We start from the raw sequence: 26,272 nt of genomic DNA, 5'->3' as shown, positions 1-26,272 counted from the left end.
ACGATGAAAAAAAGACTGCTTTTCCTTCCTCTCATGATATATCTGAAAGCTATTCAGCAGGCATGTCATTATTTCCCTTTAAAGCAGCTAAAAACCCCAGGAACACCATGTACACACCCATATGCAGTCTGCATGATCACTGCAGGAAGCATCATGCGTGCTTCTTGTGCTTTGTCATGCTTCAACATGTTTGCTGAGCTGTTCTGGCCTCTGGTGTGAGGATGCATGAGTACACAAGTAAACTGGAGTTTTTTTTACATAATGGGAATGTTCAAAAACACTCACAAGAGATAGAAAAATGAGAAAATATGCATCAACAGTGCAAATCTTTCCATTCTGATAATCTGTTCTGCACTCACGCTTTAGGGATGCAACTCTAGGAAACACTCAATTTATTTTTACTTTCAATTGCCACCATCAGGAACAGCACTCGTCACTTTCCACTTCTTTAGTGCCCTTAATTGTTGTATTTATATTCATATAGTTGATATATTGTACAGTGTGTCCAGTACATTGCACATTTCCATCTCCTGTTTTTCTATTTCTTTGCACTATTCAGTTTTTTGTGTTTTCTATTTCTATTGCACTATTTAGAATTTAGATGTTATTTATTTATTGTATATATATATTGTACTATTGCATCATGGGTCAGAGAGAAAACATAATTTCAATCCCTGTGTATGTCTGGCACATACTGCAGAGTTGACAAAGCTGACTTTGACTTTGATAATACTCTATTCTGTAAAATGTCAGGAAATAGAGCCCATCACAATTCCTCAGAGCCCAAATTGACATAATCAAAATGCTTCTGCTCTCCAACAACAATCTGACAACTTTAATTTACAATATTAAATAGAATAAAACAGCAAATATTCACTTTTTGAGAAGCACAAAACAGTGAATCTCCCTTTTAAACATGACTTGTACTGTCAATCAATTATCAAAATGTTTGACAATTAGTTTTCTGTTGTTCGACTGGTCAACTAATTGTTACTTTTACCTACTTTTGTAGTATAATATGCTGCAAGTAAAAGTGAGATCACTTAATCTTGGTCCGTTATTTAAATCTTATGCTACTTGTCAAATGTTCCCCGTCCCACAGTCACTGATATCAAATATTTACTGAACTCTGCTTCCATCTTCTGTCATCAGGAGGTGAAATTACATAACCAAAGGGGCAATCATCCACAACAATTGTTATGGACGCCATCATCTCACAAGCTGTAAATGGAGCAGTTTGAGGTCAGTGGGCTCATAAAAGTCACAGAGAAAACAAACAGTGAGTGCAATGATGGCTCACGAGGGTCAGTGCATCAGTGCTGAAGTTCATGGGTTAACAGTCAGTGAATAATGTGGAGTGAGTGCACTGCCTTCAAAACATAACACAATAATGCCCCTTCAGTGCAAGAAGGACGCATTCAGCTTGAATTATTGAAGATGGTGCACATGCATTGAGGTGCAATAACAAACGAAGCATCACCCTACGGTCGAGAACTCGTAATTTACATCAATAGAGAAATAAATTAGTGCGAAATACTCTTCCCAGCTAATCGTCATGTGTCTGCCTTCTACTGTTAGTTCATATCTATTCTTGAGTATAAAGAACACCACAGGGCCGTAAAACGCCTTTGATGAAGTCCCATACTCCTTTTGTTTGACCCTTGCATGCTGGGAGAAGAAAGTAAGGACAAAGAAAGGCGAGAACTTGCATGTGAAACGTGAATAATCTTTGCCAGAGGCTTTCAAAAGAAGCGTTTTCTGAGAAGTAAACGCAACAAGAAACAAGCACATCCGTCTGAACAAACTGAAACATTTTATTGTAATTTACATACTATCCAGTTGCATCATGTCTGGTCACACAGAAGGAAAGAAGGGGTGTAAATCCTTCACTAAAAGCTTATGTCAAACATCTTAAATTAAACTCCCTTCATTCAACAGTTGCATTCTCAATCTATGTCTGCCTTCACAGTGGACTCCGTCGGAGTCGAGGTCAACTCACTTACTTCTATAAATCCCAAAAGTGACGAGCAAATGTATACGTGTAACAGTAGATGTGCTGAATTTTGTATTGAATTATCCTTAAATGAGAGACAAATGAGAGCGAATCAACGTTAAATGTTGGCGAAAGGGGCGCCCAGTACAAAGAGGCAAAAAGTCCTTGAAGCGGCGGCCGCGGGTTCGACTCCGACCTGCGGCCCTTTGCTGCATTTCATGTCTGCAACACCCCCGTTTCTATCTGTCCTTATGATAAAAAGGAAAAATCAGCCATAAAAATAATAAAAATCTTGACAAAATGCTCCAAACACCCATTTCCTATGATGTGCAAAAAACATGGGGAGAATATGACATTGTTTTAAAGGACCAGTGTGCAGAACTTAGTGGCATCCAACTGAATACTTAGTGGCATCCATACCTTCACCCCTCCCTTTCCAAGCGTGTCGCAGATCTACGGTGGCCCTCAGGGAACATAAAACACACAAAAGGACTCCACTAAAGCCGCTGTTTGGGTGGCGGTGCGACATGGCAGGCTCCGTGGAAGATTATACACTAATGAAAACATGATAATGAATATTTTATTCCATTTCTGCAACCTGAATTCTACACCGTGGTCCTTTAAAGTGTTGCAAGAGCTTGCACTTTGATTTTAGTTGGCAAAAGAATGGCAGATAAATTCAGCAAATCTGAATGAAATCTTTTTTACAAGTTTCCACCGTGGCCTGATGTGCACCAGGTGCTTTAAGATCAAACTAGTGCAGCAGAACTGACATCAGCATGAGATGACTTAAAAGTATGAAACAGACATTTTCTGAAGAATGTAAATGATTATTTCACAGAGCCCAAGTTGAACTGAATCAACGGCGTGAGCCTTTTAACATTCAACACAAAGAACACAAGAAAAGGTGACTCCATATGTGGACTTACAGGCCGGTTTCACATGCAGGAGAGGAGTTTTGGCTCAGCGCAGGAACACCCGTCACTACCACTGATAGATACATGTATCTGTGTTCTTACGGCCTTCCTTTGTGTCCTGTTCCTGTTTTATTTATGGCAAAACATCCCGCAGATTAACCTTCTGCTCTTATCTTATTTGTGGGAAGACATAATTTGTTTTTAACACAGTTTCAGGTCATTCTGGACACACAACTCACTTTCATCCCTGATGGAGGTTCAGTGATGCTTCATGTGTAATTTTCTTGTGCATTTCCTTGTGTTTTTTTGTGTTATTTTAGTAATTGAAGTAACTGAATACGCCATTTGGGGCCAAACTGATTATAATCGATTGCGGAAGTTACCTCACAGGATTAAAAAGTCCTACTTAGCCACACATTTAACTTTCACCATCCTTTTCATTTCAAACCTACAGATATGGAACGATTGCTGAGGTGCTTCTGGACTCGAGCTGCATTCACATTTGCTAAAATAAATCCTTTTTAATTTTGTAAGTCATATTTAACACATTTTAACTTAAGTAAAGTCCTGTTTTCTTATGGCTCAACCTTTTCCAACTTTAACTATCTCAGATCTCCCCTTTCAACCAACCAGAGAGTGAAGCTGACAGACATGAAATCAAAGTGCATCAACATCTAATCACAGCCTGAAGTTTGTTAAAAAAAAATACAACATAAAAAACCCCAGTGGTCTTCATGGTTCAAGCATTTGTTACATTAATGAACACTGAGGTGAGTGAGGAAGCCGTCCAATTTGTCGTGGTGTGAACTTCTCCTCGTTATCGTCTCCGTTGAGACCAAACTCATTAACAGTGTGTAATCCAGTGTGTGTGTCACAGCGACAACCAAGCATCAGAATAAAAGCACAGCGTTTGTTTTTGTAAAGGATCTTCTGCCTCTGACTGCAGCATTGTGAGTCTTCCACGGGTTAATAACAGAAATAAAAACGCACGAGCGGCTCTGAAGGAACATCTCATTGACACATACACCCAACATACAAACATGCAGGCGATCATTCCAGTATCAAATTATCATCCGTCACTCTTCATGCACAGTTTTTTTTTCATTTGGAGGGTCCATTGCTGTTGGTAGCTCTTGTTTTGGTTGTGTTTTTCTTTCCGACGAGTCACAATGTCGGCCACGAAAACAAATAAATCACCAGAGTTAACCATTGGTTTTTACATGGCAGTTTGGTAGCATCAAGTCGACCTGGAACAGTGGTAATATAACGTCTTTGTGCGCGTGCGTGAGTGTCTACAAGAGGCAAGGTGTGAGCGTGTCAAGTGGCTGGTTATCGTGTCATTGAAGCAGTTTTCTTCTTTTTTAAATCCAGAAAGTGTCACTCCTACTTCGTGTGCCACCAGTGAGAGGGATAACAGTACATTCTTTATGTCTCTGTGTTAAATATTAGGGGTCTAGGTTATCTTTCTACATGATTAAAAACACACTGTTAACCCTGTTTTCTCAGCAAAATGGTAGCTCGTTTTCCCTCCATAGTGGCTCAGTGTGGGAGCAGGGAAATGTCAGTACAGTGGGTTGTTTTTTTTCAGTGACAGTGGGACAACATGTTTCCAGCATGTTTGCTCCTTTCTTTCCCTTCCTGAACCCACACATCACACCGTCTGCCTTCATCGACGGGAGGTGTGAGGTTTTGGTGTTGAACAACAACAACAAAAGAGAAATAGGAAGAGTGAGGAACAGAGGGGGTGTGACAGCTGGAGGAGGAAGTGTGTGTGTGTGTGTGTGTGTGTGTGTGTGTGTGTGTGTGTGTGTGTGTGTGTGTGTGTGTGTGTGTGTGTGTGTGTGTGTGTGTGTGTGTGTGTGTGTGTGTGTGTGTGTGTGTGTGAGGGCAGCAGCAGCGAGCTCCCCTCTTCCTCTCTTGCTATAGCAGCTCTTCTCTTTGCTTTTTGCCCCTTACCGGCCCCTGTCCGTTCCTCAGGGAGCCGTTCTGGGGACGCAGGAGATGCCCGCGCTCCTGTTCCGTCCATGGGACCCCGCCCTGTCCTTCGTCACTGTCCAGGTCAGAGTCCGAGTGCATGAGGGCGGAGGAGGTGGGAGCGGGCACCGGCTTCATGCGGGCTGGTAGGAGGCAGGTGATGGGGGAGAAGGAGAACAGAGAGAAAAGGTGGGATGTCAAAATAAAGTGTGTCAAACTCGAACTAAGCAGAATATTTTATTTAGTCCTTTATTTAAACAGGTCTCATTTTGTGTGTTTGTGTTTGCATGTGTCTTACCAACTCTGGGTGGTTGTAGCTCCAGACTGTCTTGCTCATCAGCTTCTAGCATTTTATACCTGCTTTTGCTTCTGCGCACTTTGCTCTTGCGCCTTTAAGGGAAAAAACGAATTATCATCAGTAAGTGTAGACTCAGACTCAAGAAGTGTGTAAAAATGTATTCCTAAGAGTTTGAACTCTGCAGTACAAATGGTCCCCCAGTGCCTACATTGGTATTTTTGCTTATGTGATGATATTTCTTGGAGCATCTTCAAATGCTTCAAATCCCTAAAATCTGTACAAACTAAGTTAAAAGGTTATATAAGTCATTAAACCATCATAATTATTAAAATCCTGATCAGGGTGTACCCCGCCTCACGCCCGATGTCAGCTGAGATCGGCTCCAGCCCCCCCGCGACCCGACCCCAGGATAAGCGGTTGAAGATGAATGAATGAATGAATAACACAAAACCTATTGTCCATAAGATTTCTAGATACAGACACATGAAAAAATAAATTCTTAACACTTAATAAGTTATTTGAACTACGCAAAAAAATTTTTTAGGATAGATGTTTTTAGGATTCACTCATCAAGGTTTGCACCGAGGTCACGAAATGTGATGTCATCACCAGCATGCAACATGATAACGTGAAGGACCAAAGCCTCATCTTCCTGCTGCAACAAGAATGAATGCTCAAGCTATTATTGTTTTTATTTCAGATTGTTTATAGAGGATCACAAGAACAACACCAGCCAAAGGGTCAACTGATATCATGCATATATACTGTATGTGTCCACAGACATTTATTAATAATCATAAGAGTATTTGATATTTTAGAAATTGGGCTCACCTGTTGCAGCAACACACCATCCCCCAGACAACTGTTGCTATAGCAACCACAATCATGAAGGATGCTATGGTCACGTAGAGCACGCTCCACTCTGAAAACAAGATACTTGTTAGACACAAAAGTATGTTATTGTTATGTAACAGGATACATCTGATGCAATGACCGACTAAGATGTTCAATTAAGATTCATCTCATCTCACCACAGTTACTCTCTGCATCTCCAAGCTGAGCTCTGATGAAGTTCTCCATCCAGAAAGGGTGGCAGACGCAACGCCGCGTGAACGAGTCACACTCGCCGTGCCCCGAGCAGTTCAGCTGGCAGACTGAGGAAGGAGAGCGGCAGATGAGATGAGACACAACGTACCAGATGCATATCAGCAATAAACCAAAAATTAGGGATGCTGCGATCTGATTTTTTTAGTCACGAATCCTCGGCTTTGTGTATCGTCCGATACAGAGCACTGATTCCATACCTGTGTTGAATAGTTATTTCTTTTAAAAAAATAACTTGTGCACCAACAATTTGGTACAACACAAAATCTTTTAATTGCAGTAACAAAGACCTCAACCTTGGTCAAAACCTCAGTTAGGTATATAAGGTGTATAATGTATAAACTAGCTGGCCATTTGAGTCAGTATCGGCCCGATATCCGATATTGGATCTATACATAAAATACATGCAATGAATAAAATAACTGTGTGCAAGTTTCAGCACACTTCAGAGTCAAGAAGGATACGAGATATAACTTCTTAGACATTTGAGTGCTGTCAGTCGTTATCTGACCATTATCTCAGGTAACAGACATCAAAGCAGCTCTGGTCCATCAAATAAAATCATGTGGCAAATAAATTCTGTAAAAACAAATAAAAGAAAAATCTACTTAACATTATTATTTTAACTTAAAACTAAGAAACTAAAAAGTATGATCTTGAATTAATGTCCAGCATAATCCCACTTAATTCTGCTTACAAACTACATGTTTTCTCTTTATTCCTTTGTTGTGTGTCTGTTACAAACTGAATTTGTCAGGTACGCACTGACTGTATCCACTCGTCGGGCCTTGTAGATGAGAAAGTCATTCTTCTGTTTGCGCAGTTTGTTGCGAAGGCTGAGTGCAACGCTATGGCCCGACAGAGGGGGGCGCCCTGGACCACCTGACACCAGGAAGACCAAACGAGTACTGAGGAGGGAGGAGGGAGGGAAAATGCGTAGTTAGTTACATAGGAATGTCCACCAACCAAGCAAGAAAATATCCCTCCAGCCTTTTTTCATTGTTATGATAAGGTTTCATTAACAGGTTTACACTTGAAAGATAAGATAGGGGGTGAGGAAAACACGAGAAAACATGCAGACAAACAAACAAAAAAATCAAGGGGTTTCAGACCACATATAAAAATAAAAATAAAGTCAAAAGTCAAAAGTACGCCTCACCTGTGCTCATTAAACGCACTGATCTCTCGCACAATGATGTCACTGTCGAGCACGCCCAGTAAGACCCCGACCTGGCGCAGCAACATGTCGCGCTGACGGTGTGAGACCTGGGATACAGAGACCTCCAGCACCAACTCCATCAGGTCACGCTCCCATATGTCTGATAAAGAGAGAAAAAAAGGGGGGAGAAAGATGGTTAAAGCACTGTAGAGACACGGACAGTGGGGGAGGGTAGAGAGGATTGTAGTGGGAAAGAAAAACTAACATGGAGAAAAACATGAGACGGATTGCAGGACCCATCTTACACTGAAATCTGGGAGGGAGGCCAGAGCACCAAGTGACAGATTAGTTTCTGGCTGCGTTCGTGTCTGTGCACCGTATGCTGCGCACTGACCAGCTCAACCTTCTGCAGTTTGTTTCCGAGTTGTTTATCGTGGAAACTAAGTGCATACACAGTCTTGTTTGAAGGCTAAAATAAACTCCAGTACATCTCAGATAGTGATTATGGGCGCACTCACACTGTCCATCCGTACTGTGCCCCGTGCTTTAGGGTACCTGTCCCCCCCTTCCTCTCTCCCAGTGGGCTCGGCCCGTTTGTACTCACACTACCTGGGCCTCGGCGGAATGCTTCTTGCCTGCCTATACGTCATCACGCCGTAACACGTCACACGTATTGATTGACGTCATTGCGACAAGATATATATATATACATATTTTCATCTGACCAAATCTGCAGTAAACACTCCACCTCGGCATCACACCAACGTGAACCTTTTGCCGCCATTGTTTTAAATGTCTGCGCATGGTCCGTCCTTCTTTTTTCTATGTCTGAACAGGCGCACATAAAATGACCTCAGAACCGCCGTAGGCCTCGTGCTTGTGCTCGTACATGTGTGCACGCTCGTGCTCGTACATGTGCAAACGTGTTTTACAAAAGCCCACCTCTCCCCAACGGAGCGTGGAAGGCAAGCATACCGCTCCTAGACGCGGTATGGTTGCACTCACACTGGTCAAACGAACTAGACTTTAGCCGTGAAACATCCCGGGGCACGGTACGGATGGACAGTGTGAGTGCGCCCTAAATGCTGTTAAAATGTAACTTTTGAAGTACCTATTTTTCCTAAACGATGAGAAAAGGTTCAGTACGTTGCAGTGGAGAGAGCAAACACAATAACATAGAAACAACAGCTTTCTCAATCTATTCAGGTCACCTGGTTTGACCTCCACCGTGCCCGTGTCGGTGCTGGTCTGTCCCTTACTGTCAGTTACAGTCAGGGTGAAGCTGTACTTCCCCTCCACCAGGTTTCCCAGAAACAGCACTGCCTGGTGGTCAGAGTTGTTCAGCACATCCTATTGAAGGGAAAAGAAAAACAAAGAAGTGTTAAAAATGTTTTTTAGTTTTTGGTCATTTTCTAATACTTTTTACAGTGTTTTTGTAATTTTATATTCTGCCCATGATAAACTGTTGATGAGCAAACAAACAATCATTTGTAAAAATCCGGTCTCACCCCAGCGGCAGGGCTGCTGTCGTCTCTGGTCCACAGGTAGCTAACTCCACCTTTGTCGTCAGTGGAGTGAGATCCATCTAGAATACCGGTCCTGAGAGGCAGAACGATGGCTGGGCTCGACACGACGTGAGCCACTGGCGGCTGATCCAGTTCTGGTGGGACAAAAAAACACATTGATGAGATTATAACATGAATAATATAAGTGACGGATTAGAGACTTTTTATTGCACCGTCAGTGAATGCTACACATGTCTGTTAGCTGCTGGAGCGCTGACTTATCAGCGGACTGTGGTGCTGATTAATTTGAAAGAGCAACGGCTAATGTTGTAACTTTATTGCTGAGTGACAACCTTTCACATTTATAGGGCTGGCCTTACACTGCTGCGGTCCAAACACACACACAAAAATCTCCTGACCTTCTCTGACGATGACCGTGACAGTGTCGATACTCTGCAGCTTCCTCTCATCAGTTACGGTCAGGGTGAACTCGTACATGCCGACCTCGAGACCTGTCACCGTGGCAACCGCACCGTCTGCATTCTCAATCTTCACACCATCAGGACCCCTGGTTGAGCGACAGACGGACGGACACAAAAAGAGAGTGTAAGGGAGAATTTACTGAAGAAGGATGGATAAAACACTGAACAATGTGCTGTATTAGTTTGTTTGTTGTACATTTGAATAAAAATGTATTATTATTTTCAATAAATGTTTTAACTGAATAATCGAATGTTTCTAATTATTGCATGAACTAGGAGCCTGCAGTGAATGCCACCTGCCTGCACAGACGTGTGGATATTCCTGTGTCTGACTCACTTGGTTTGTTTCCAGTGGTAAGTGGCTATTTTCTGGTCATCCCTGCTCTTACTGCCATCCAGCGTGGTTCGATCAACAGGCAGCGTCAGCTCTTTCTCCGGTCCCGCATCTGCTACTGGTGGTTTATTGTTTTCTGGAGGATGGAGAGTGAGAGGAAACTAAAAATACATCTCCACTGTACAACTCACATAAAGGATGGAAATAAAGTGGGCTAATGGCTGTGTAAAGTGTCTGGTTGTCAGAGCTTAAATGAAAACCACATGAAACATTTTTTCCATGACTGAAGACAATTAGCGAAGCACATTTAATGCCTTTCAAACTATGAAACTCTGCACTTAAATGAGGTCAATATGTCTCATCTCTACAGCTTTCATCCAAGTAAGATCAGTGTCTGACAAATCGGTGGTTTGACACATGGACCAATATTTAAATCGGTGCAATGGAGAGAACGATACAAACTTAGAAGAATCAATCAATAACCAATGACGCCCCAGAACCCCCACTGTAATACAGAAAGGCCAACATTACTATACCATAGAGTATATAAAGCTCAAAGAACAGCACTCCTGCTCTGAAATACCTCATATTACAGACTCTGACTAACAGCACACTGCCATTTCTCTCAGATATCATTACTCAAATGGTTGACATAGTCTGACCTTGCAGGTGGATGTGTATTCAGCTCCTGCTCAAACTCGAAAAGAGTGTCTTGTTAGTGTGTGTTTGCAGTCTACGGTTTACACCAGGTGCTTATCAGGCTGAACGTACACGTGCACCCACGTTCACCTCCTATTCACTGAATGAAAGTGCTGTCAACCATAGGTTAAGCAAACAGCACTTCCTAAAAGCAGCTTATGTACTGATATCTGCTTCCCACATTATGTAGACAAAGTATAAATGCTGCTACGTTATGTTCACACTTCATGTGTATATACACAACACGTGGAAGAGAGTGAGGGCAAACAAGAGGGACATGCTGTGCACAGAGGAGGAGCTGAAATGTGAAGATAAGGAGTTTCATTTTTTCTTTAAGTGGTGCATAAGACCACACAGCTGAACAAATAGGCTTTACAGTGAATGTTGTAAGGAACCCTGCAGTGGCTTACCTGGCTGCACAATGACGGTGACCTGGGCGGTCTCCTGCTGTCCAGCTGAGTCTGTCACAGTCAGCTGGAAGGTGTAGTCTCCCTCCTGCATAGCCGACAGCTGCAAGATCGGCGTCCGTACGCCCTAAAAAAAGCCCAAAAACATGTCACTGTTACCCATGGTTCTCTTATCAAACTGAGATTAATTAAATGCATTGTCCTCCAGTATCTCACCTGCATCTCCACCACCTTGTCTTTGCTCTCAGGGCTGAGGGACCACTCATAGGACAGGGAATCATGGTCGTCTGTGCTTTGGTTGCCGTACAGAGTGATGGAGTTGCGTGGCAACTGAATGACCTGGATAAAAAAAGAGGAAAGACAAGCTGTTGGTTACGAGGACTCCACGGGGTCGGTGAATAAAACTGCATTTGACATTTCGACATTTTTTTAAAGGTTAAGTAAAACCACTTCACATTTGTTCGATCCAGAACTATAAAGCGAGCAAAGACAATAATCTCCGACCCCTCGCATCCTGCTCATCCCTGTTCTAGCTCCACTGGCACTTCACAAAGAAAACTCTTCACATTACACTGACATGCATTACAATGATTGTCTGATGTTTCAATGTTTGTACTTGTGCTGCAGAGAATAACAGTACAGAAAACAAATCCCACCAGCCTTGGTTTTGTGGCGCTTTTACGCTACTCATCACATGAACATTCACACAAAGATGGTGATAGAAAAGACAGAAAATACTTCAGACCTGGTTAGGGCCAGCGTTGGCCACAGGTCGGTAGTCCTTGGCTTTGTTGACTGTGAGGGTGGCCTGTGTCGAGTTTGTGGCTCCGTCTGAGTCGGTTACTGTCAAACTGAGAGAGGACGTTAATTAGGTCAAATACATAAACTGTATGGCCAACAGAGATCTATATTTAGCCATTCATCTGCTTTTAAAGTTATATTAATGCCAGACATATAGAGACAACTGACAGTTTATTATTTCTATTTATGTATCTATGTAAATCCATGACCTTGAGTAGGATGTTTGCAACATATGTATCTAAAAATACATCTGAAACCTTGGGACCTCTCCCATTTAAAACAATGTCATGACTGAAGACCATCTGTACCTGAATGTGTAGTTCCCATGCACCAGGCCGGTGAGGGTGAGGACGGGGGTGTCGGCTGAGACCTTCTCCTCTCTCAGGGGACCTTTAACCTCTTCCCAGTGCCACACCACCACCTTGTCATCATCCGTGCTCTCTGTAAGGAGGAGGGAGGAAGGAGGACGTAAAGGAGGGGTACACAGAAAATGGGCAGTTAAATACGTTTAACAGCATGAAAGGAAAATGGGAAATATGTTTTAGATACTCTCTCTTTAGCTGGTGTTGAGTATGTTCGTGTGTTTGTTTGCGTCATTTCGGACACTCACGGCTGCCGTCTATGACCGTAGAGCTGGTTGGCAAGGAGATCTCCTGGAACTTTGGGGAAACTACGGCAACAGGACGCTTGTTTACCCGCGGCTCTGTCAGGTGGAAAACAAGAAATGAACACGCTTACTGGAGCTGAGTGTGCGTCAGCTGTTTGTGACTGAGGGAGTGTCACAATATACAACTGTGTGTGGGAGGAAAGCAGCTTCGACTTCCAGCAAAAGGCAACATGAGGCAGAACTGTGGACGGACTCCTGATCACTGACACCGACAGTTAGGTATTTACGATATTATTGCATAGCTTCATTAAAATGAGCATGTGGACTATTAGACACTGGTATTATGAAAAATTTCCATAAATTAAAGCACCATAGAGAAAACAACATACAGGCACTGGTTAAAATAATAAAAACATGTTATATTTCAATAGTTCTATCCTAAAAAGTTTTTTATAGATTTTTAATATTTTTTTTCAAATACAAACAGAAACTTAGCAAAACATGACTGCACATTTTTGTAAAACCAAGGACAAAAGTTTGATATTACTAGAGGCTGAAGGTTGTTTTCCATGTTTGCCATATGTCAGTTTGTGTTTGTTAGGCACGAATCAAAAAAGAAACATTTGTGCCTAAAAGCTATATTAAGTATTTTTAAGTAAGTAAAAATAAGTAAAAACAGCACAACCATAGAAATGAATTTGTTCTGGTAGGTCTAGAGTCTTGAAATTGAGTATTAATATACTGTGGGCAAGTATTTAACATTACATTTTAACATTTAAATCACATGAAAAAACAGCTTTATCAATAGTCAAAGTCAGGATTAGGAAAAAAACAGCTTTTCTAATTTAATATTTGTTTATATACACGTGTATATATTTGATATTAAACTTTTGACGAGTTCAAAGATACCAAATATTTGATTGTGCTGCCAAAATATAATGTTTTGTATGGTAAAAAACAGCACATAACACACGAACACTGAATAACAAGAGGAAAAGGATATGTCCTCAATAACACGGACTAGAAGACATTTAACCGCATGTTTTCATTACACTAAATAAAACAGTTTCAATCTTGGTTCGTTTTGAAAGGAGGTAAATAAACAATCCCGCAAACCACAATATGAATGAGATTTTGTCCGTCCTCACCTGGTTTGACTGTGACATTGACGTAACCTTCTCCGTGAGCGCCCTCCCCGTCCACCATCACCTCAAACTCATACAGACCCACAGTCAGCTGGGAGAGTGAGAGCGAGTCAAGAAAGCAGAAAGAGGAAATCATCTTTTTGTGTCCTTTAAGCACGACTGAAACCTTCAATTTATACATTCAATAGAGCTCCAGCTGCATGTTTTTCTGAGCAGAACATAAATATGAAGGCAGTGATCTGTACCTTGCTGAGTTTGAGTGTCTTGCTGTGTTTCCCTTCCATCTCCCCACTGTAATCTTTGGGATGAGTTATCAGGCGCCAGTCAAATGCATAGTTCGTCCCTGTAGAGAAGGAGCAATATTAAACAAAACCGCTCATGTATTTATTTATTATTTCATATTTACTTATTTTTTGAATCAGATAAGGATAATTTCCAGATGACAGATTTTGGATTGTTCGAGCATGTCGAGGAGGGATCAAGGGATTAACAAAATTATGACGTGCATCCCTCCTGGTAACTGTATAATCCTTTTCCAGTTGGGATTTGAAATTCTCTGGCGAGTGTTCAGTGTGACCAACAGTGCGCTGATGACTCAGGAATACGACCGTCAAGCAGGTTGTGCTCCATCGCTCGACTGAATGACTCAACACCAAAAATACCGTAACAATCATAAATGGCGGTTGGTCTAAAGTCAAATACATTTTAAAGATATTTCCAGACTGGACGCTTTGATAACTAAACAAATCAACCTCCATGTGTAATAATAGTAATAATAATACTATTCTGCTACATATTAATGATAATTCTGCAGAACACAGCAGCGTGTCACAAGTTTCCAGGTAATGAACTTGACCAATATTTCCATGGTTTTACCTGGCGGGGGCGTTGGGACCACAAAGGCATTGAGCTCAACCTCGTTGCGGGGCAACGTGACCTCCACACTCTCTCCTGCTGACACCACCAGCTCCCTCACTGTCATGGAAAACAACACAGGATCAGAGAGGAAGCCAAAGGAACACCATGGCAACCAAAAGACGGGAACTGGTCAGAGATTGGAGGTTTCAAAAGCAGAGGAATAAATGACACACCCTGGGGCCAGTTGTATAGTAACAACTTAAACTGTAATCCTAGCGCAAAATCGCCCCATGGTCTGTTTCGGCATTTACATACATCAAATAAGCCATCAAGACAGTTTTTTACGTGTAACAACTATTTACGAAGAAATCCGGGAGTCACTAACAGGCGGACGTGGCTAACACTGATTAGCTCGGGGCAGTACAGTGAAGGCATTCAAGCGTCTTTTTTAACCACTAATGCTGCTCAAAATAACAGTAAACCTCTGCAGCAGCATGAGAAGAGTCCATACACAGAAAACAAAGCACCAATGGGCTCCTTCCTTTGGGATTGACTTTGGTAATCGACTTGAATGGACTTTACTATGAGAGGAGCTGGTACAGGGGCCAGTTGGTAAGTCTTTAAAACACTCTTTTGATAAACTCTGGGTTCTCTAACTTCGTTGTTGGTGCTTCGTTAATGTGTAGGGATTATCATGCTACTGTAGAGGTTTGGTGTTATTTTTAGCAGTATTAGTGGTTAATGCGTTCACAGTGCTGCCCGATGCTAATCAGTGTTAGCTGCATTCTGCTGTTAGCGACTGTTGGCGACTGTCCAGTATTTCTCCGTTAATAGTTGTTACACGAAAAAACTGGTCTCGATGGCTTATTTGATGAGTGTAAGTGCCGAAAAATACCCTGAGATGGTTTCATACCAAAATTTAAAGTTCTTTAAAAACATACTTCATTATAATCTATTGGATGGATACATTTAAACAGGTATTACAGATGAAAGATTATTGTACATTATTTCCCTTGCATTTGTCTTAGTTACCAAATTTACAAAAATGCATTTGTTATCATTTTCTATCATGTTAGACATAAAAAAATGACGGGGTACATTCAAGAACAACCGTCTGCAACCTTTAAGATATGAAGTACTCCTCCACATGACCAGCAAACTGATCATCATGTGTAGAATCAGTTTCCTTTTCAATCAAACTGTAAACGAGAGTCGTTCCTTTCAGATCACACGTTCTTGTTGTGAATGCAAGTCTGAGCTCCTCGTAAAATGCAAAAGACCTTCGTACTTTACAACTTCTGTGTTTTCATGTAAACCGGCTCATCTCGTTATTGTTTGCTACAGTAACAATATTGTTAGTTACAATAGCTAAAAATAACTTTTAATTAACTGCTATGTTTTGTGTGTTGGAATTTGTGAATGAATGCTGCGGTTGTCCCTCGGGGAGGAGAAACGGACGATACGAGTTATTCCTGTTTGTAGAAGCCCAGCATGTCTCAGCACATTCCTATTGCTTACACTCATTTGGCTTCACACCCAAAGCACATGTTGCTTTCATCTGAAAAAATAACATCTGACCAGTCTGCCATAAAAGGTGTTGGCAAAGTACATTTTGTCAGCTGAAGCGGGGAAAAAAGACAGCAAAGCAAAGGCTCTAGTCATTTTCTAGTAAGTTTGTGTGAGAGAAAATGCAAGCTTGCTTAGAAACGACAAAGATATATTTAACCAATATTTAGTAAAGAAGGATCCTGAGAGTGTGAATTCTTCCCCCACAGCTGCACAACCACAGTGCTGCTGCTACATTATTTAGTGGCTCATACTTAATAAATGGAGACGTATCACTGAACGAGCTGAAAATAGGTGATCGCTGACACCAGCTGCTGCAGACAGTAGCTTCCTTACCCGCCTGAGTTGGAGTAGTGATAATAGCAGGTGCAGCAGAGGGTGTGCTGAGGTCACTGGTATTGGAAGACACGGCAGTATCGACGACGTCCGTAGAGTTCGGCTGTGATGGTGCCGGAGCGATGTCTGCACTCCCATTCGCTGAGTGGCTAAGGTTCTTTTGGGCTGTTTGAAGAAGTGTGATGGTGCTTGGTACTGATAATGTTGGGAGAGCTGTTTCCAGTTGGTGACTCTCCTGTAGAAAGAGATAAAAATGAAGGTTTAAATGATCAAGATGTGACAAACTCAGAAGCCCAAATCTACCGAAACACTCCTGTCTGACTACTAATGCAAGAGTGATGGTGGGAAGTATTCAAGAGAGAACGACAAAGCAAAGGGTAGAATATTGTCTGACTTATTTCATTCATTCATTCAGTCATTCATCTTCAACCGCTTGTCCCTGTCGGGGTCACGGGGGGGCTGGGGCTGATCCCAGTCCAGGGTGTACCCCGCCTCACGCCTGATGTCAGTTGACTTATTTCAGTGGGACAGAAAACAAAGATCAAGATAATGCTTTTAAAAAATGAAGAATCATCTGTGAACTTACCGTGCTGGTAAGGTCTCCTGTGTGCGGTCTGTGGCTTCCTGTATGCTGTGCAAGAGGAGCTCTTCTACGTCTCGCTTTGATGACGGGACCCTTAAAGTAAAGTTACAGACAAGAACAATGATTTATAAATTATTACACACACACTTGAAATCAGGGCAATTTCAAGTTCCCGATCCAATACAAATGTTTTCTTTTCACCCAAATTTAAATTCCTTGCATCCTATTTATGCAAGATTTATTTTAAAACAACTTTGAAAAAAAAACTTGAAAGGTAACCTAAAGCCGAGACACAGATTTTTAAGACGACTCTGGCTGTGTTTAATATAAGAGTATTGACTGTTTGCATCCCCAACGTTAATCGTGGAACGATGTGCTCATGTTTTGCTCAAAAATTCCAAATAGACGATGAATCTTCTAAATATCAACGAGTCAACAGATAAGAGGTACATTTTTTCAAGCTTAATTTTTTCCTGTTGGCACTACCCTGATCTAAGGAGTGCTAAAAAATAAAAGGACAAATCTGTAAAAGAATAAGACTACAAATGTGAAAATATAAAGACCAATAACAAAATGTTAAATAATAATTATGAGCATTGTCACATTCATTTCTGTATATATCTTTTTTAATATTATTTTATTTATTTCATATAAATAACTAATTTTTATTTATTCTTTTAATTTTATATTTCAAAAATTTTACATAATGTAATGTATTTTTCTGAAAGCTTTATTTTTCGCTATTCTTTTCACTACCATTTTTGCTTATCTTGTATTTTTACTTATTTTGTATCTTTACTTATTTATTATGTTATGTACTTAATAATAATAATAACTCTAATAATTTATATATATTTGATCTTTTATGTATTCCTCTCTATACCTTTGAGAGCATCTGAAGGAGGCCGAGGGACTCCTGGTGGGGCTGGGGCAGCGAGATGATGGGGCAGCCCCTACTCCGCGAGCAGCTGAGAAGCACACATTGCCCGCCGAGGCTCCACACGGCGTTGCAGCTCGGATTCAAGCAGCAGGACTCCCAACACGTCGCCCCGCCTCTCCCCTTTGCCAGAGACTGCCAACCCAGGCTGATGACGCTGCTCCAGTGGATGCCCAGCACCCCACCGGTGACCCGGCAGAGATTTGCTGACACATCTGGACGGAGTCAGAAGAAAGGAGACGACAATGATAATCAACAGCTTTTGCAACACGCTCATAGTTAAGAGAAAAGGATGCAAGTTGGTTGTGAAACGGGGGTGAAAGGGGGAATAACAGTTGAAGGTTATGACCTGGTTTCCTGGCAGAGCAATTCTAGAAAGAGTGTTTTGATCAAAAGGATCTGCCAAAGGGGACGTCATGGATCGGCCACCAGGCAGCGCTTCCCAGGCTTTTCAAGATTTCACTTGTTTACATCAATCAGGGCATTGTTGGATACTCTTGGCATTGTCGAAGGCAAAGGGGGCAAAGTGAAACCCACAGTGAGACTTTGACTGAACATTTCTCAGAAAAAAAAGGGCTGACATGCAGCCGCAGTCAGCCAAGTCAGCAGCAGAGACAGGAAGTGAGGCTTTTCCTTGACAAAACAAGACACTGATTAAAACCCAAAGCACAGTATGCAGTACGCACGAAACTCCACCCTCTGAGCCAGACCATATCAGTCTCATATCAGCAGATACAGTTAGCTGCTCCTGTGTGTTTGTGTTGCTCTCCAAGAGCATTGCGGAAACTATTATTATTCAAGCTTTAGCACTATCAAACGAGCTCCGTTCAATCCATCCATTATCCAACAAAGAAAGTCATTGAGTAGCCAGGTACAATAAAACACCACAGACTGTAAAAGTAACAGGGAGAAATGGGAGGTTTCACCACCACTACTTAAATGAATGTCCGCACAGACACTGAAGCCAAACTAGCCGTGAATAACAGCCTGGGACAAAGAAAAACAGCTGAGTCACTCTGTGAATTAAGAAAACTGCAGGTACGATGAAAAAGGACTGTTTTATTTTTGTCCTGCAGTTCTGAATCAGAGCGAATCCACTCTTTGTGCACAAACACATACACAAACAAGGTAATATATATGTACCGTGATGCTGTAAGATGCTGTAAATTAATACAGCACAAGTATCCTTTACAGTGCATCAAAAAAATCTGATGTTTTTATGATAACAGGCTAGTAAATAGAGAGATAATTACAGAATAAGTAAATTGAATGGCTACTGCTGAAAGAATCCATACAGAAAATCAAAATCAATATAAATTATAAAATACAATACTAGCATTTTAGACACTGGTGTTCTGTAAACACAAGTGGCAACGATATTTATAGATATCCGTCCGTTCATCAGACCGTTTCAGACCGCGCTGTACCTGTAACTGTTGCTACCATGGCAACAAGAAGGCTAAGGTTGACTTTACGGGACATGAGAGTAACTAAAGTCTGGGAAAAAAAACACAGGTCTTACACACACAAAACACACACACAAAAGCACTATAGTTTGTTTGAGAAAGGAGCCTTTGGCCTCTGTTTGGTCATTCCACCCCTTGTCCAGCCTTCTTCTGTCCCCCACCCCGCAATACACACACACACACATACACACACACACACGCACACACTCACAGAGCCCCTTTTGTCCTGTTTCACATTGTAACCCTTTGAGCGGCGTGGCATCAGACAGTAGGCCCACATACACACACAGTAGGGGTGCCAACCGTCCTCTATCTCTCTGCCTCAGATTAGAAGGACAGTTGACAGCAACGAACAACCCAAAACCACGCAGACATCATAATATGATTCTAAGAAGGATGAAGACCCACCCTGAGTAATCAGAGGCGTGTAAATTTACTGTGCAGATGAGTGCCGCTGAGATGAGGCACAGATGTTAGTTTCCTTATCAGTTCTCTGTCAACAAATGCGGTTAATCCAGTTGGGGTCACGGTTTGTTTTACCTGTGGGAGAAGCCAAGAGCAAGAGGTAGGTCAGCAGTGGGAGGAGGAGGTGGTGAGGTAAGCTCCAGGTGAGCAGCTGGTTGGGTGCATAGGACATTTTCCACAAGGACCAAGGACCTGGAAAAAGGAAAAAAGAGCTACGTTAGTGTGCTTTCACGTTTTATCTATATTCATTCATCAGCGACGGCCACTAAGGCAAAGTTAAATATATAAATAACATTAAAAGGAGCAGTTAGACAGTTTTAGAAACACACTGGCTTTTTTTTTTTCTGAGAGGTAAAGGAGAAGATTGATACCCCTCTCATGTCTGTACGATATACGTAGCCAGTGCTAGCAGCCAATTATCTTAGCACAGCACAAAAAGAGTAAACAAGGATCAACAGCGAGACAGTCTCTGTCCTAAGGTAACAGAAATAGTGAGGAACACAACCCCCTCTAAAACCACAACATGTTGTTTTTACACTTTAGTCTTTGAAAAGGATTTAACCAAAACCTTGAGTTAAATCCCTGGTTATCAGTGAGCTTAGGTAGGTGGGTTTTGTTACCTTTGGAGAGAACTAGACTCACTGTTTCAAGTCTTTATGCTAAGCTAACTGGCACTGGCTGTAGCCTTATATCTACCATACAGACATGATAGTGGGGTAAATCTTCTCATCTTACTTCCAGCAAGAAAGCAAATAAATGTATTTCCAAAAGTGTGCAACTATTCCTTACAAGAACCAATTCCAAGATGCTAACAGAGGCACCATTAAATTTACTCTTACATATTTATTTTTCATTCGATCTCAGCATCTCATCAGTCATTACAGTCTAATCTGCCTCACACCCCTCACATAGAAGTAACAAATGTCAATCCAACTAACCAACTAAATCCACAGAGGGTTTAATCAAATACAGTACCTGCCCGAAAGTAACCAAGCACACCTTGTAAACAAAAACTGCAAAACACGCCATGTTTACCTTTCTCCCGGGCCAGGCGGTGGAAGAAAGAGACGCGGGAAGAGAAAGGGAGCGAGGAAGAGTTAGGTTGGCAGCGAGGTGCTGTGGGGTGACAGGTGAAGACGGGTCAACACCAGCACTCTGAAGAAGAGATCCAACATGGCCGTCTCCGGGGCTCAAACACTACGCTACAGAGGGTAAAAAAAAGAGAGAAAATTATTTGTATTATTCATATCAGGATAAACAAACAGGGGCTCAGTGATCATTATTATTATATACTGACTTTTAGTAGAACTAAATCCATTGGATACAACATTATGCTGCCCAAATTAATGATTCAGTGCAACATGTCATTAAAAATTAACTAAATAAGACACATTAGAAGAGTTTTGTGTGACGTAATGCCTAACAGTGGGACGAAGGAAAATATGCATATTCATAGATGTTTTATAGTTTATTTCCCCTGATATGCCTTGGTAATTATAAACTGTACAATAGACAGCTCTCTAGAGAAGCACATCAACCTGATAACAAATGTTTATGCAAATAAAATGAAAGCAAGTGGAGATACTCTGCAGAGAGAGCAGAGATTAGTAATGATTAACGTCCCTTAAACATGAGTGTAACATTAAAAGGTGGTCATGACAAACACTAAATAATCAAAAACAGAGGAAGATGGAGGAATTAATTATTCAGTTTTGCGGCCTGTTGGAAACGCTCAACATCTTCCTCTTACATAAGAATTCAGGCTTGTGCCTTCTGCTGTAATTACAACACAGACAGAAATGTCCCGTAATTGAGCAAATGACCCAAGTCTGTTCATTATGCAACAATTCTTGTAACACCCCAATGAGAGCGACTCTTAAGGAGGTATGATATGACTCAGGATCCTGTGAGCTCCCTCCTTTTAACTAGTTCAAGCTAAAATTAGCACAAGCCCAACAGAAATGTAAAAGGGAAATAAAGATAAGTACATTTACATGCTGCGCTCCTATGACAGGTGTCACAGGTCCCTCTGTCTTAGCCAAAGGCATATTTCAACATGTTATGCTACAAGCTGTCATTGGCATCTAGTCTATTTGTCAGTCCATAGGTGACTCGGCTGGGAACCGGAGGATGGCCGGCTCGAGTCCCTGTCTGGACCATGAATGGAGCGTGGACTGGTGGCTGGAGAGGTGCCAGTTCATCTCCTGGGCACTGCCGAGGCGCGGTTGAGCCGAACCCCCAACTGCTCGAGGGGCTTGTCCACTGGCAGCCCCCTCGCTCTGACATCTCTCCACTAGTTGCATGTATTTAGGTCCTGTTTGTGCATGTGTGTGTATTTCGGGCCTGTGTGTGTACGTATGTATGTGTAACATGAATAATAATAAAGTGAAAAAATCAAATTTCCCGTTGTTGGATTAATAAAGTAATTCTTCTTCTAGTCTTGTACCGTTGCAACCTATTACAGAGCTTGTATGTTCATAACAAAAGTGCAAATGAGAGGACTGAATTGGAGAATTGTTGTAAGCGCCAAAAAAAACCCATTTCTACCTCTCCTAAGTTTTTTACTGCATTCTTATCTTGGGATGGAAGTCGTTAAATGTTAAATTGAGCTCCACACACAGTCTCAGCCCATCCCCCGAGGTAACGCTTGATGTCCTTTCCTACAGGAAGCGTGATGAGGAAGTTTCTCATTCCAAAGTTATTAGTGATGATTATAAATTCATGCTGGAGAATAATTACCTTGCCAAATGGGTCACAAAAAAAGGATTGTTGTACTTCCCTCAACATATAATTTTCCACTTATAGGAATCTGTCATCTTGAGGTAAAAAACAGCAATTACTTAAAGTAACACTTCAGGAAGGCTGACTCGTGATTTGACGAAGAATGCAAAGAGTTGGAGTCTGAGTAAATGAGCCATACTACACTTCTCCCCACTGCCAAATTCACGTGCAAGTTATTTCAGCAGAATGGACTAAAAAAAAGAGAAGAAAGGGGGGAGTGCACACTAAAAGTCCTGGGACACTGTGTTCAAGACGTGTGCAGGCTTCCTTCACTACAACGTCTCACCCATAGGTCCCACCAGGAGACTACTATGGGGCACTATAGCAATGAATCAAGCAGCTTTGTGCAGACATCTGTAGATGTTAGCCAGACTCTATATATCTATATGGTTGGACATAATGTTACTCTATCCCTATTGGTCAGTATTTAAATAAATGCAGATGGTGATTTTCAGAGAGTTAACATTTCATGACAGCAGATGTTATTTCATGATGGCAGATAATTTTGTCTAAGCTGAAAACACATCTGTTACAAATTACAACTGTTAAAACTGTAATGCTGCTGTAAAACGTTTTACGAAGCTGCTGTTCAATAAGACTCAGCTCAAACACAAGCTCTCGCACACGCACGCAACATTAACTGCTGACACAAACCTGTATCGTCTGTCTCCATACGGGAATCTGCATTCTTGCACGTGGACGTCTGAGCCCCTGCAGCCTCGTCTGTGCGATAATCAACGGCTCAGTAAATCCCAAATCCACAAACAGTCATTACTCCTCCTGTGCTTGTTTTTCCTCTCCCAGGTAAGCCAACAAAACTCCAGGTAAAAATAATCCAGACAAAACAAATGTGAGGGATTCAGTCACGTTCTTCTTCCTCAATTTACAACACTGGAGATTTACGGGGTCTTTTTTTTTTTTTAACTGCGCAGCAAATACCCACAGGCTGATAGGGCCATTGAGCGTGTGCAGCAGCAGTAATGCTCAGGTGCACTCGGTCACCTGGGCTGATGACATCTCAGCCATTATGGGCACTTCAATAGCTACTGTTCCCTTGAGAAGCTTTTGCGAAACAATGATCTCTGTGACCAGAAATCCACTTAAATCCAAAGAGAACAAGTTCTGTCTCTCTCTGTCTGTTTCCTTCTCCTCTTCCTCCTCTTCCTCTCTCTTTCTCTCAGTCAGTAGTAGTCAATAACACACTTGTCAGGTCTGCACTGGCTTCTGGGCAGACAGGTTCATTTTTCTGTAATGGCACCAAGTCCCACGCATAGTCTCTTCTGGCTGCTACAGGGAGAGAAAATGAAGTTGTTTTTATTTCTCACCCAGGTGGAGCCCTTTAAAGAAGTCAACAACATTATAATAACCCTCCTATTTTGCTGTGACAACTTCAGGAACATGCTTACAGCAACAACTACTTGAATCCATGTAGAGCAACATTTAAATGGACGCAATGAAAGTATGTGTAGGAATGTCTTAGGAGGTTAAAAGGGATATAAATGAGTGCATGATACAACAGAGTAAAACCTCAGACTGTATATAAACACTCTTTAACTTCTTATAGACTTTATTAAATAAGCTTGCATTGGCTTGAACTTAGGTTGTTTTTGCCTAAAAAATCCTTTTCATTTACTCACTTTTCTGCTTCAGGGTATTTATTTTGTACTGCAGTAAAAGCAGAAACAGTACGCACTGTTGGCAATAGACGTAAACATTTTTATACCTTTTCTTAAGTGCTTTTACCTTGTTCTTGTTTGTTTTTGTAAGTGCTGTCACTTATTGTTGCTACTGCTCTTGGATGTCATTGTTTCTAACTGATGGTTTTCATGTTCTGTTTTTACGACGCTGCAAGTCAAATTTCCCACGCAGGACAATAAAGACTGGGACTAGACCGACGACAAATTGATTTATGGATCAATATAAAATATACAAGTTATTCATTGCTACCACACATTTGCTTATCATACCATCACACAGCTGAATGTCTAATATTTGCATATCATGAAGACGACTACAGGTTTTTCTTTTTAAAAAAGCTTTTTCAGGTTCTGGTGGCCTGTGTCTATAACTATGTTTACCTTATGAAGTAAATGATGAATTTATAACACACAAAAAGATTAAATCAATACAATATTTTAGACCCCTTAGCTGAAAGACAGATGAAGCAGGGAAACCCTACTACAAACATTGTATTAAATTGATTTGCATATTAAACTTGGTCTGACAGATAGAGTGGCCTAAAGACTACACACACAGCTTTTTATGGTGTGCACAATACTGAGATATTACAATGAGCATTATTAACATATCCATGCATCATATGTTAATGTTAAACATACATGATGTAAGCACATTGAATCCTTCAGCTCAATTGTATCTGTGCATGGCTACCTTATAAGCCAGTAAGCCCATCATCAAGGTTGTGTTAATGTATTCTTGTATTTTTTCACAAAAGTATCTTTGCTAATAAGACGTTGCATTCACATTAATGTATATTTTTTATATGATGAAACAATTTAGAGGACCCCTTGTGGAAGATATCTGCTCTACTCTATAAGAATAATTGATTATTGCAGAGTAGGGATTAACTGAATGACATAAATAAGTCCTAGAGTGTGGTCTATACCTAGTCTGTAAAGTGTCCTGAGATAACTTTTGTCATGATTTGGCACTATAAATAAAACTGAATTGAATTGAATTGAACTGACTGATTAAAAGTGCAAATAAGTGCATGATTGACTGCATGACTGGAGATCTGCCAGCAATAAGAAATGCATGAGTAAACCCACTGCTGAGATAAATATCTCTGAGGCATTTCATCCAAAATGGTGGGCTTCTTGTGCATTATGTAGCTTACCAAGCAGCCTGAAAACAACAGTCAGGGTTCACTCAAGACAAAATAAAATGCCTTTTGCTGTCAGATAATGGATTAAAGGCCGATAGATATTGTCTGCGTAGTCAAATGCTCTATCACAAAACCTAAATCTGGTTTAATAAGGCGACGTGTTTACTGAGACGTGAATGCTGAGGCAGAACAGCAGGTATTTCACCTGTGTAATCCGGGACAGCCCGTGTTTAAAGCACCTTGAGGCTAACAGCTGCTGGCATCTTTCTTTTCACAACACACCGTACAACAGGAAGACGGGCTCCTTCTGAGCGCTATCAATGGCAACTGCCGGTACGACACCATTAAAGGGAGAAAAGTGTAAAGACTTACAGTTAAAATGGCTTTCGCTTCGGTCGGTGTGATGAATTGTGTCGTCCTGTACTGTTAAAAAGGTAAGTATCCCTTTCGCGTGTGCCGCTGATGTCTGTAACCGCTGTCAAAGCAGTACCAGTGATAAATAATACTGTATCCGGTGGCTGAGGTTTCACAATAAAGTACTTATTGACACGACCGTTGAGACATTTTTACGGCCAATTGAAGCACAATTATTTAAAATAACGACATTTATAGGAAATAGAATGTAGTAAATCTAATTAAGCTACATTATATTTTACACAAATAACTTACCTCGTACTAGTTTTACCTGTTAATATAAATAAATAAATCGATTATTTTTTATTAACATTTTTTTAAATTTAAATTCTCTTGGCAAATACATTAAAATTGTTAAACTGTTGGTACAATAAACAACAGGATTTAAAATTAAATATCTTAAATATGTATCTTAAATTGAACTCCTAAACTGAAGACGTTTGACGTTAATCCGACAAACGTTACTTCCGCCGTGCGCGCGCCACCTGCCGACCAACTGTCAGTTTGCGACCTCGTTCAGCTCAACATAAACAGTTAACCTGCTACGCTTTAGTTATTTTGTGGTTTATTTAATGCTAGAAACAAACAAAAAATAA

General features: G+C 41.2%; 1 protein-coding gene across 1 annotated transcript; it reads right to left on the bottom strand.

Moving 5' to 3' along the window:
* Window positions 1-1,794: 1,794 nt before the first annotated feature.
* kiaa0319l (KIAA0319-like) lies at window positions 1,795-25,749 on the bottom strand. Its single transcript, XM_083925818.1, has 25 exons — window positions 25,635-25,749; window positions 23,072-23,704; window positions 20,672-20,838; window positions 19,712-19,828; window positions 17,652-17,920; window positions 16,772-16,861; window positions 16,186-16,420; window positions 14,302-14,400; window positions 13,671-13,768; window positions 13,429-13,516; window positions 12,284-12,376; window positions 11,982-12,114; window positions 11,618-11,723; window positions 11,089-11,211; window positions 10,876-10,999; window positions 9,770-9,902; window positions 9,370-9,518; window positions 8,954-9,105; window positions 8,657-8,795; window positions 7,446-7,605; window positions 7,052-7,194; window positions 6,214-6,336; window positions 6,014-6,104; window positions 5,183-5,274; window positions 1,795-5,027 (listed from the first exon to the last, which is right to left on the bottom strand). The coding sequence occupies exons 4-25, from the start codon at window positions 19,806-19,808 to the stop codon at window positions 4,831-4,833; spliced, it is 2,934 nt and encodes a 977-aa protein (XP_083781944.1). The 5' UTR covers window positions 19,809-19,828; window positions 20,672-20,838; window positions 23,072-23,704; window positions 25,635-25,749; the 3' UTR covers window positions 1,795-4,830.
* Between the last annotated feature and the right edge of the window lie 523 nt (window positions 25,750-26,272).

The sequence above is a fragment of the Echiichthys vipera genome (genome assembly GCF_963691815.1).
Source record: "Echiichthys vipera genome assembly, chromosome: 13".
Lineage (NCBI taxonomy): Eukaryota > Metazoa > Chordata > Actinopteri > Perciformes > Trachinidae > Echiichthys > Echiichthys vipera.
The sequence above is the reverse complement of the archived record's forward strand: the minus strand, read 5'-3'. Positions and strand labels throughout refer to the sequence as shown.

Coding starts and splice junctions, on each gene's coding strand:
- kiaa0319l (XM_083925818.1), bottom strand. CDS start 19,808: ATGTCCTATGCACCCAACCAGCTGCTCACCTGGAGCTTACCTCACCAC. Junction 11,724..11,981: donor CATGGGAACTACACATTCAG/GTACAGATGGTC, acceptor GTCCTCTCTCAG/TTTGACAGTAACCGACTCAG. Junction 8,796..8,953: donor ACAGCAGCCCTGCCGCTGGG/GTGAGACCGGAT, acceptor TCCCTTCAATAG/GATGTGCTGAACAACTCTGA.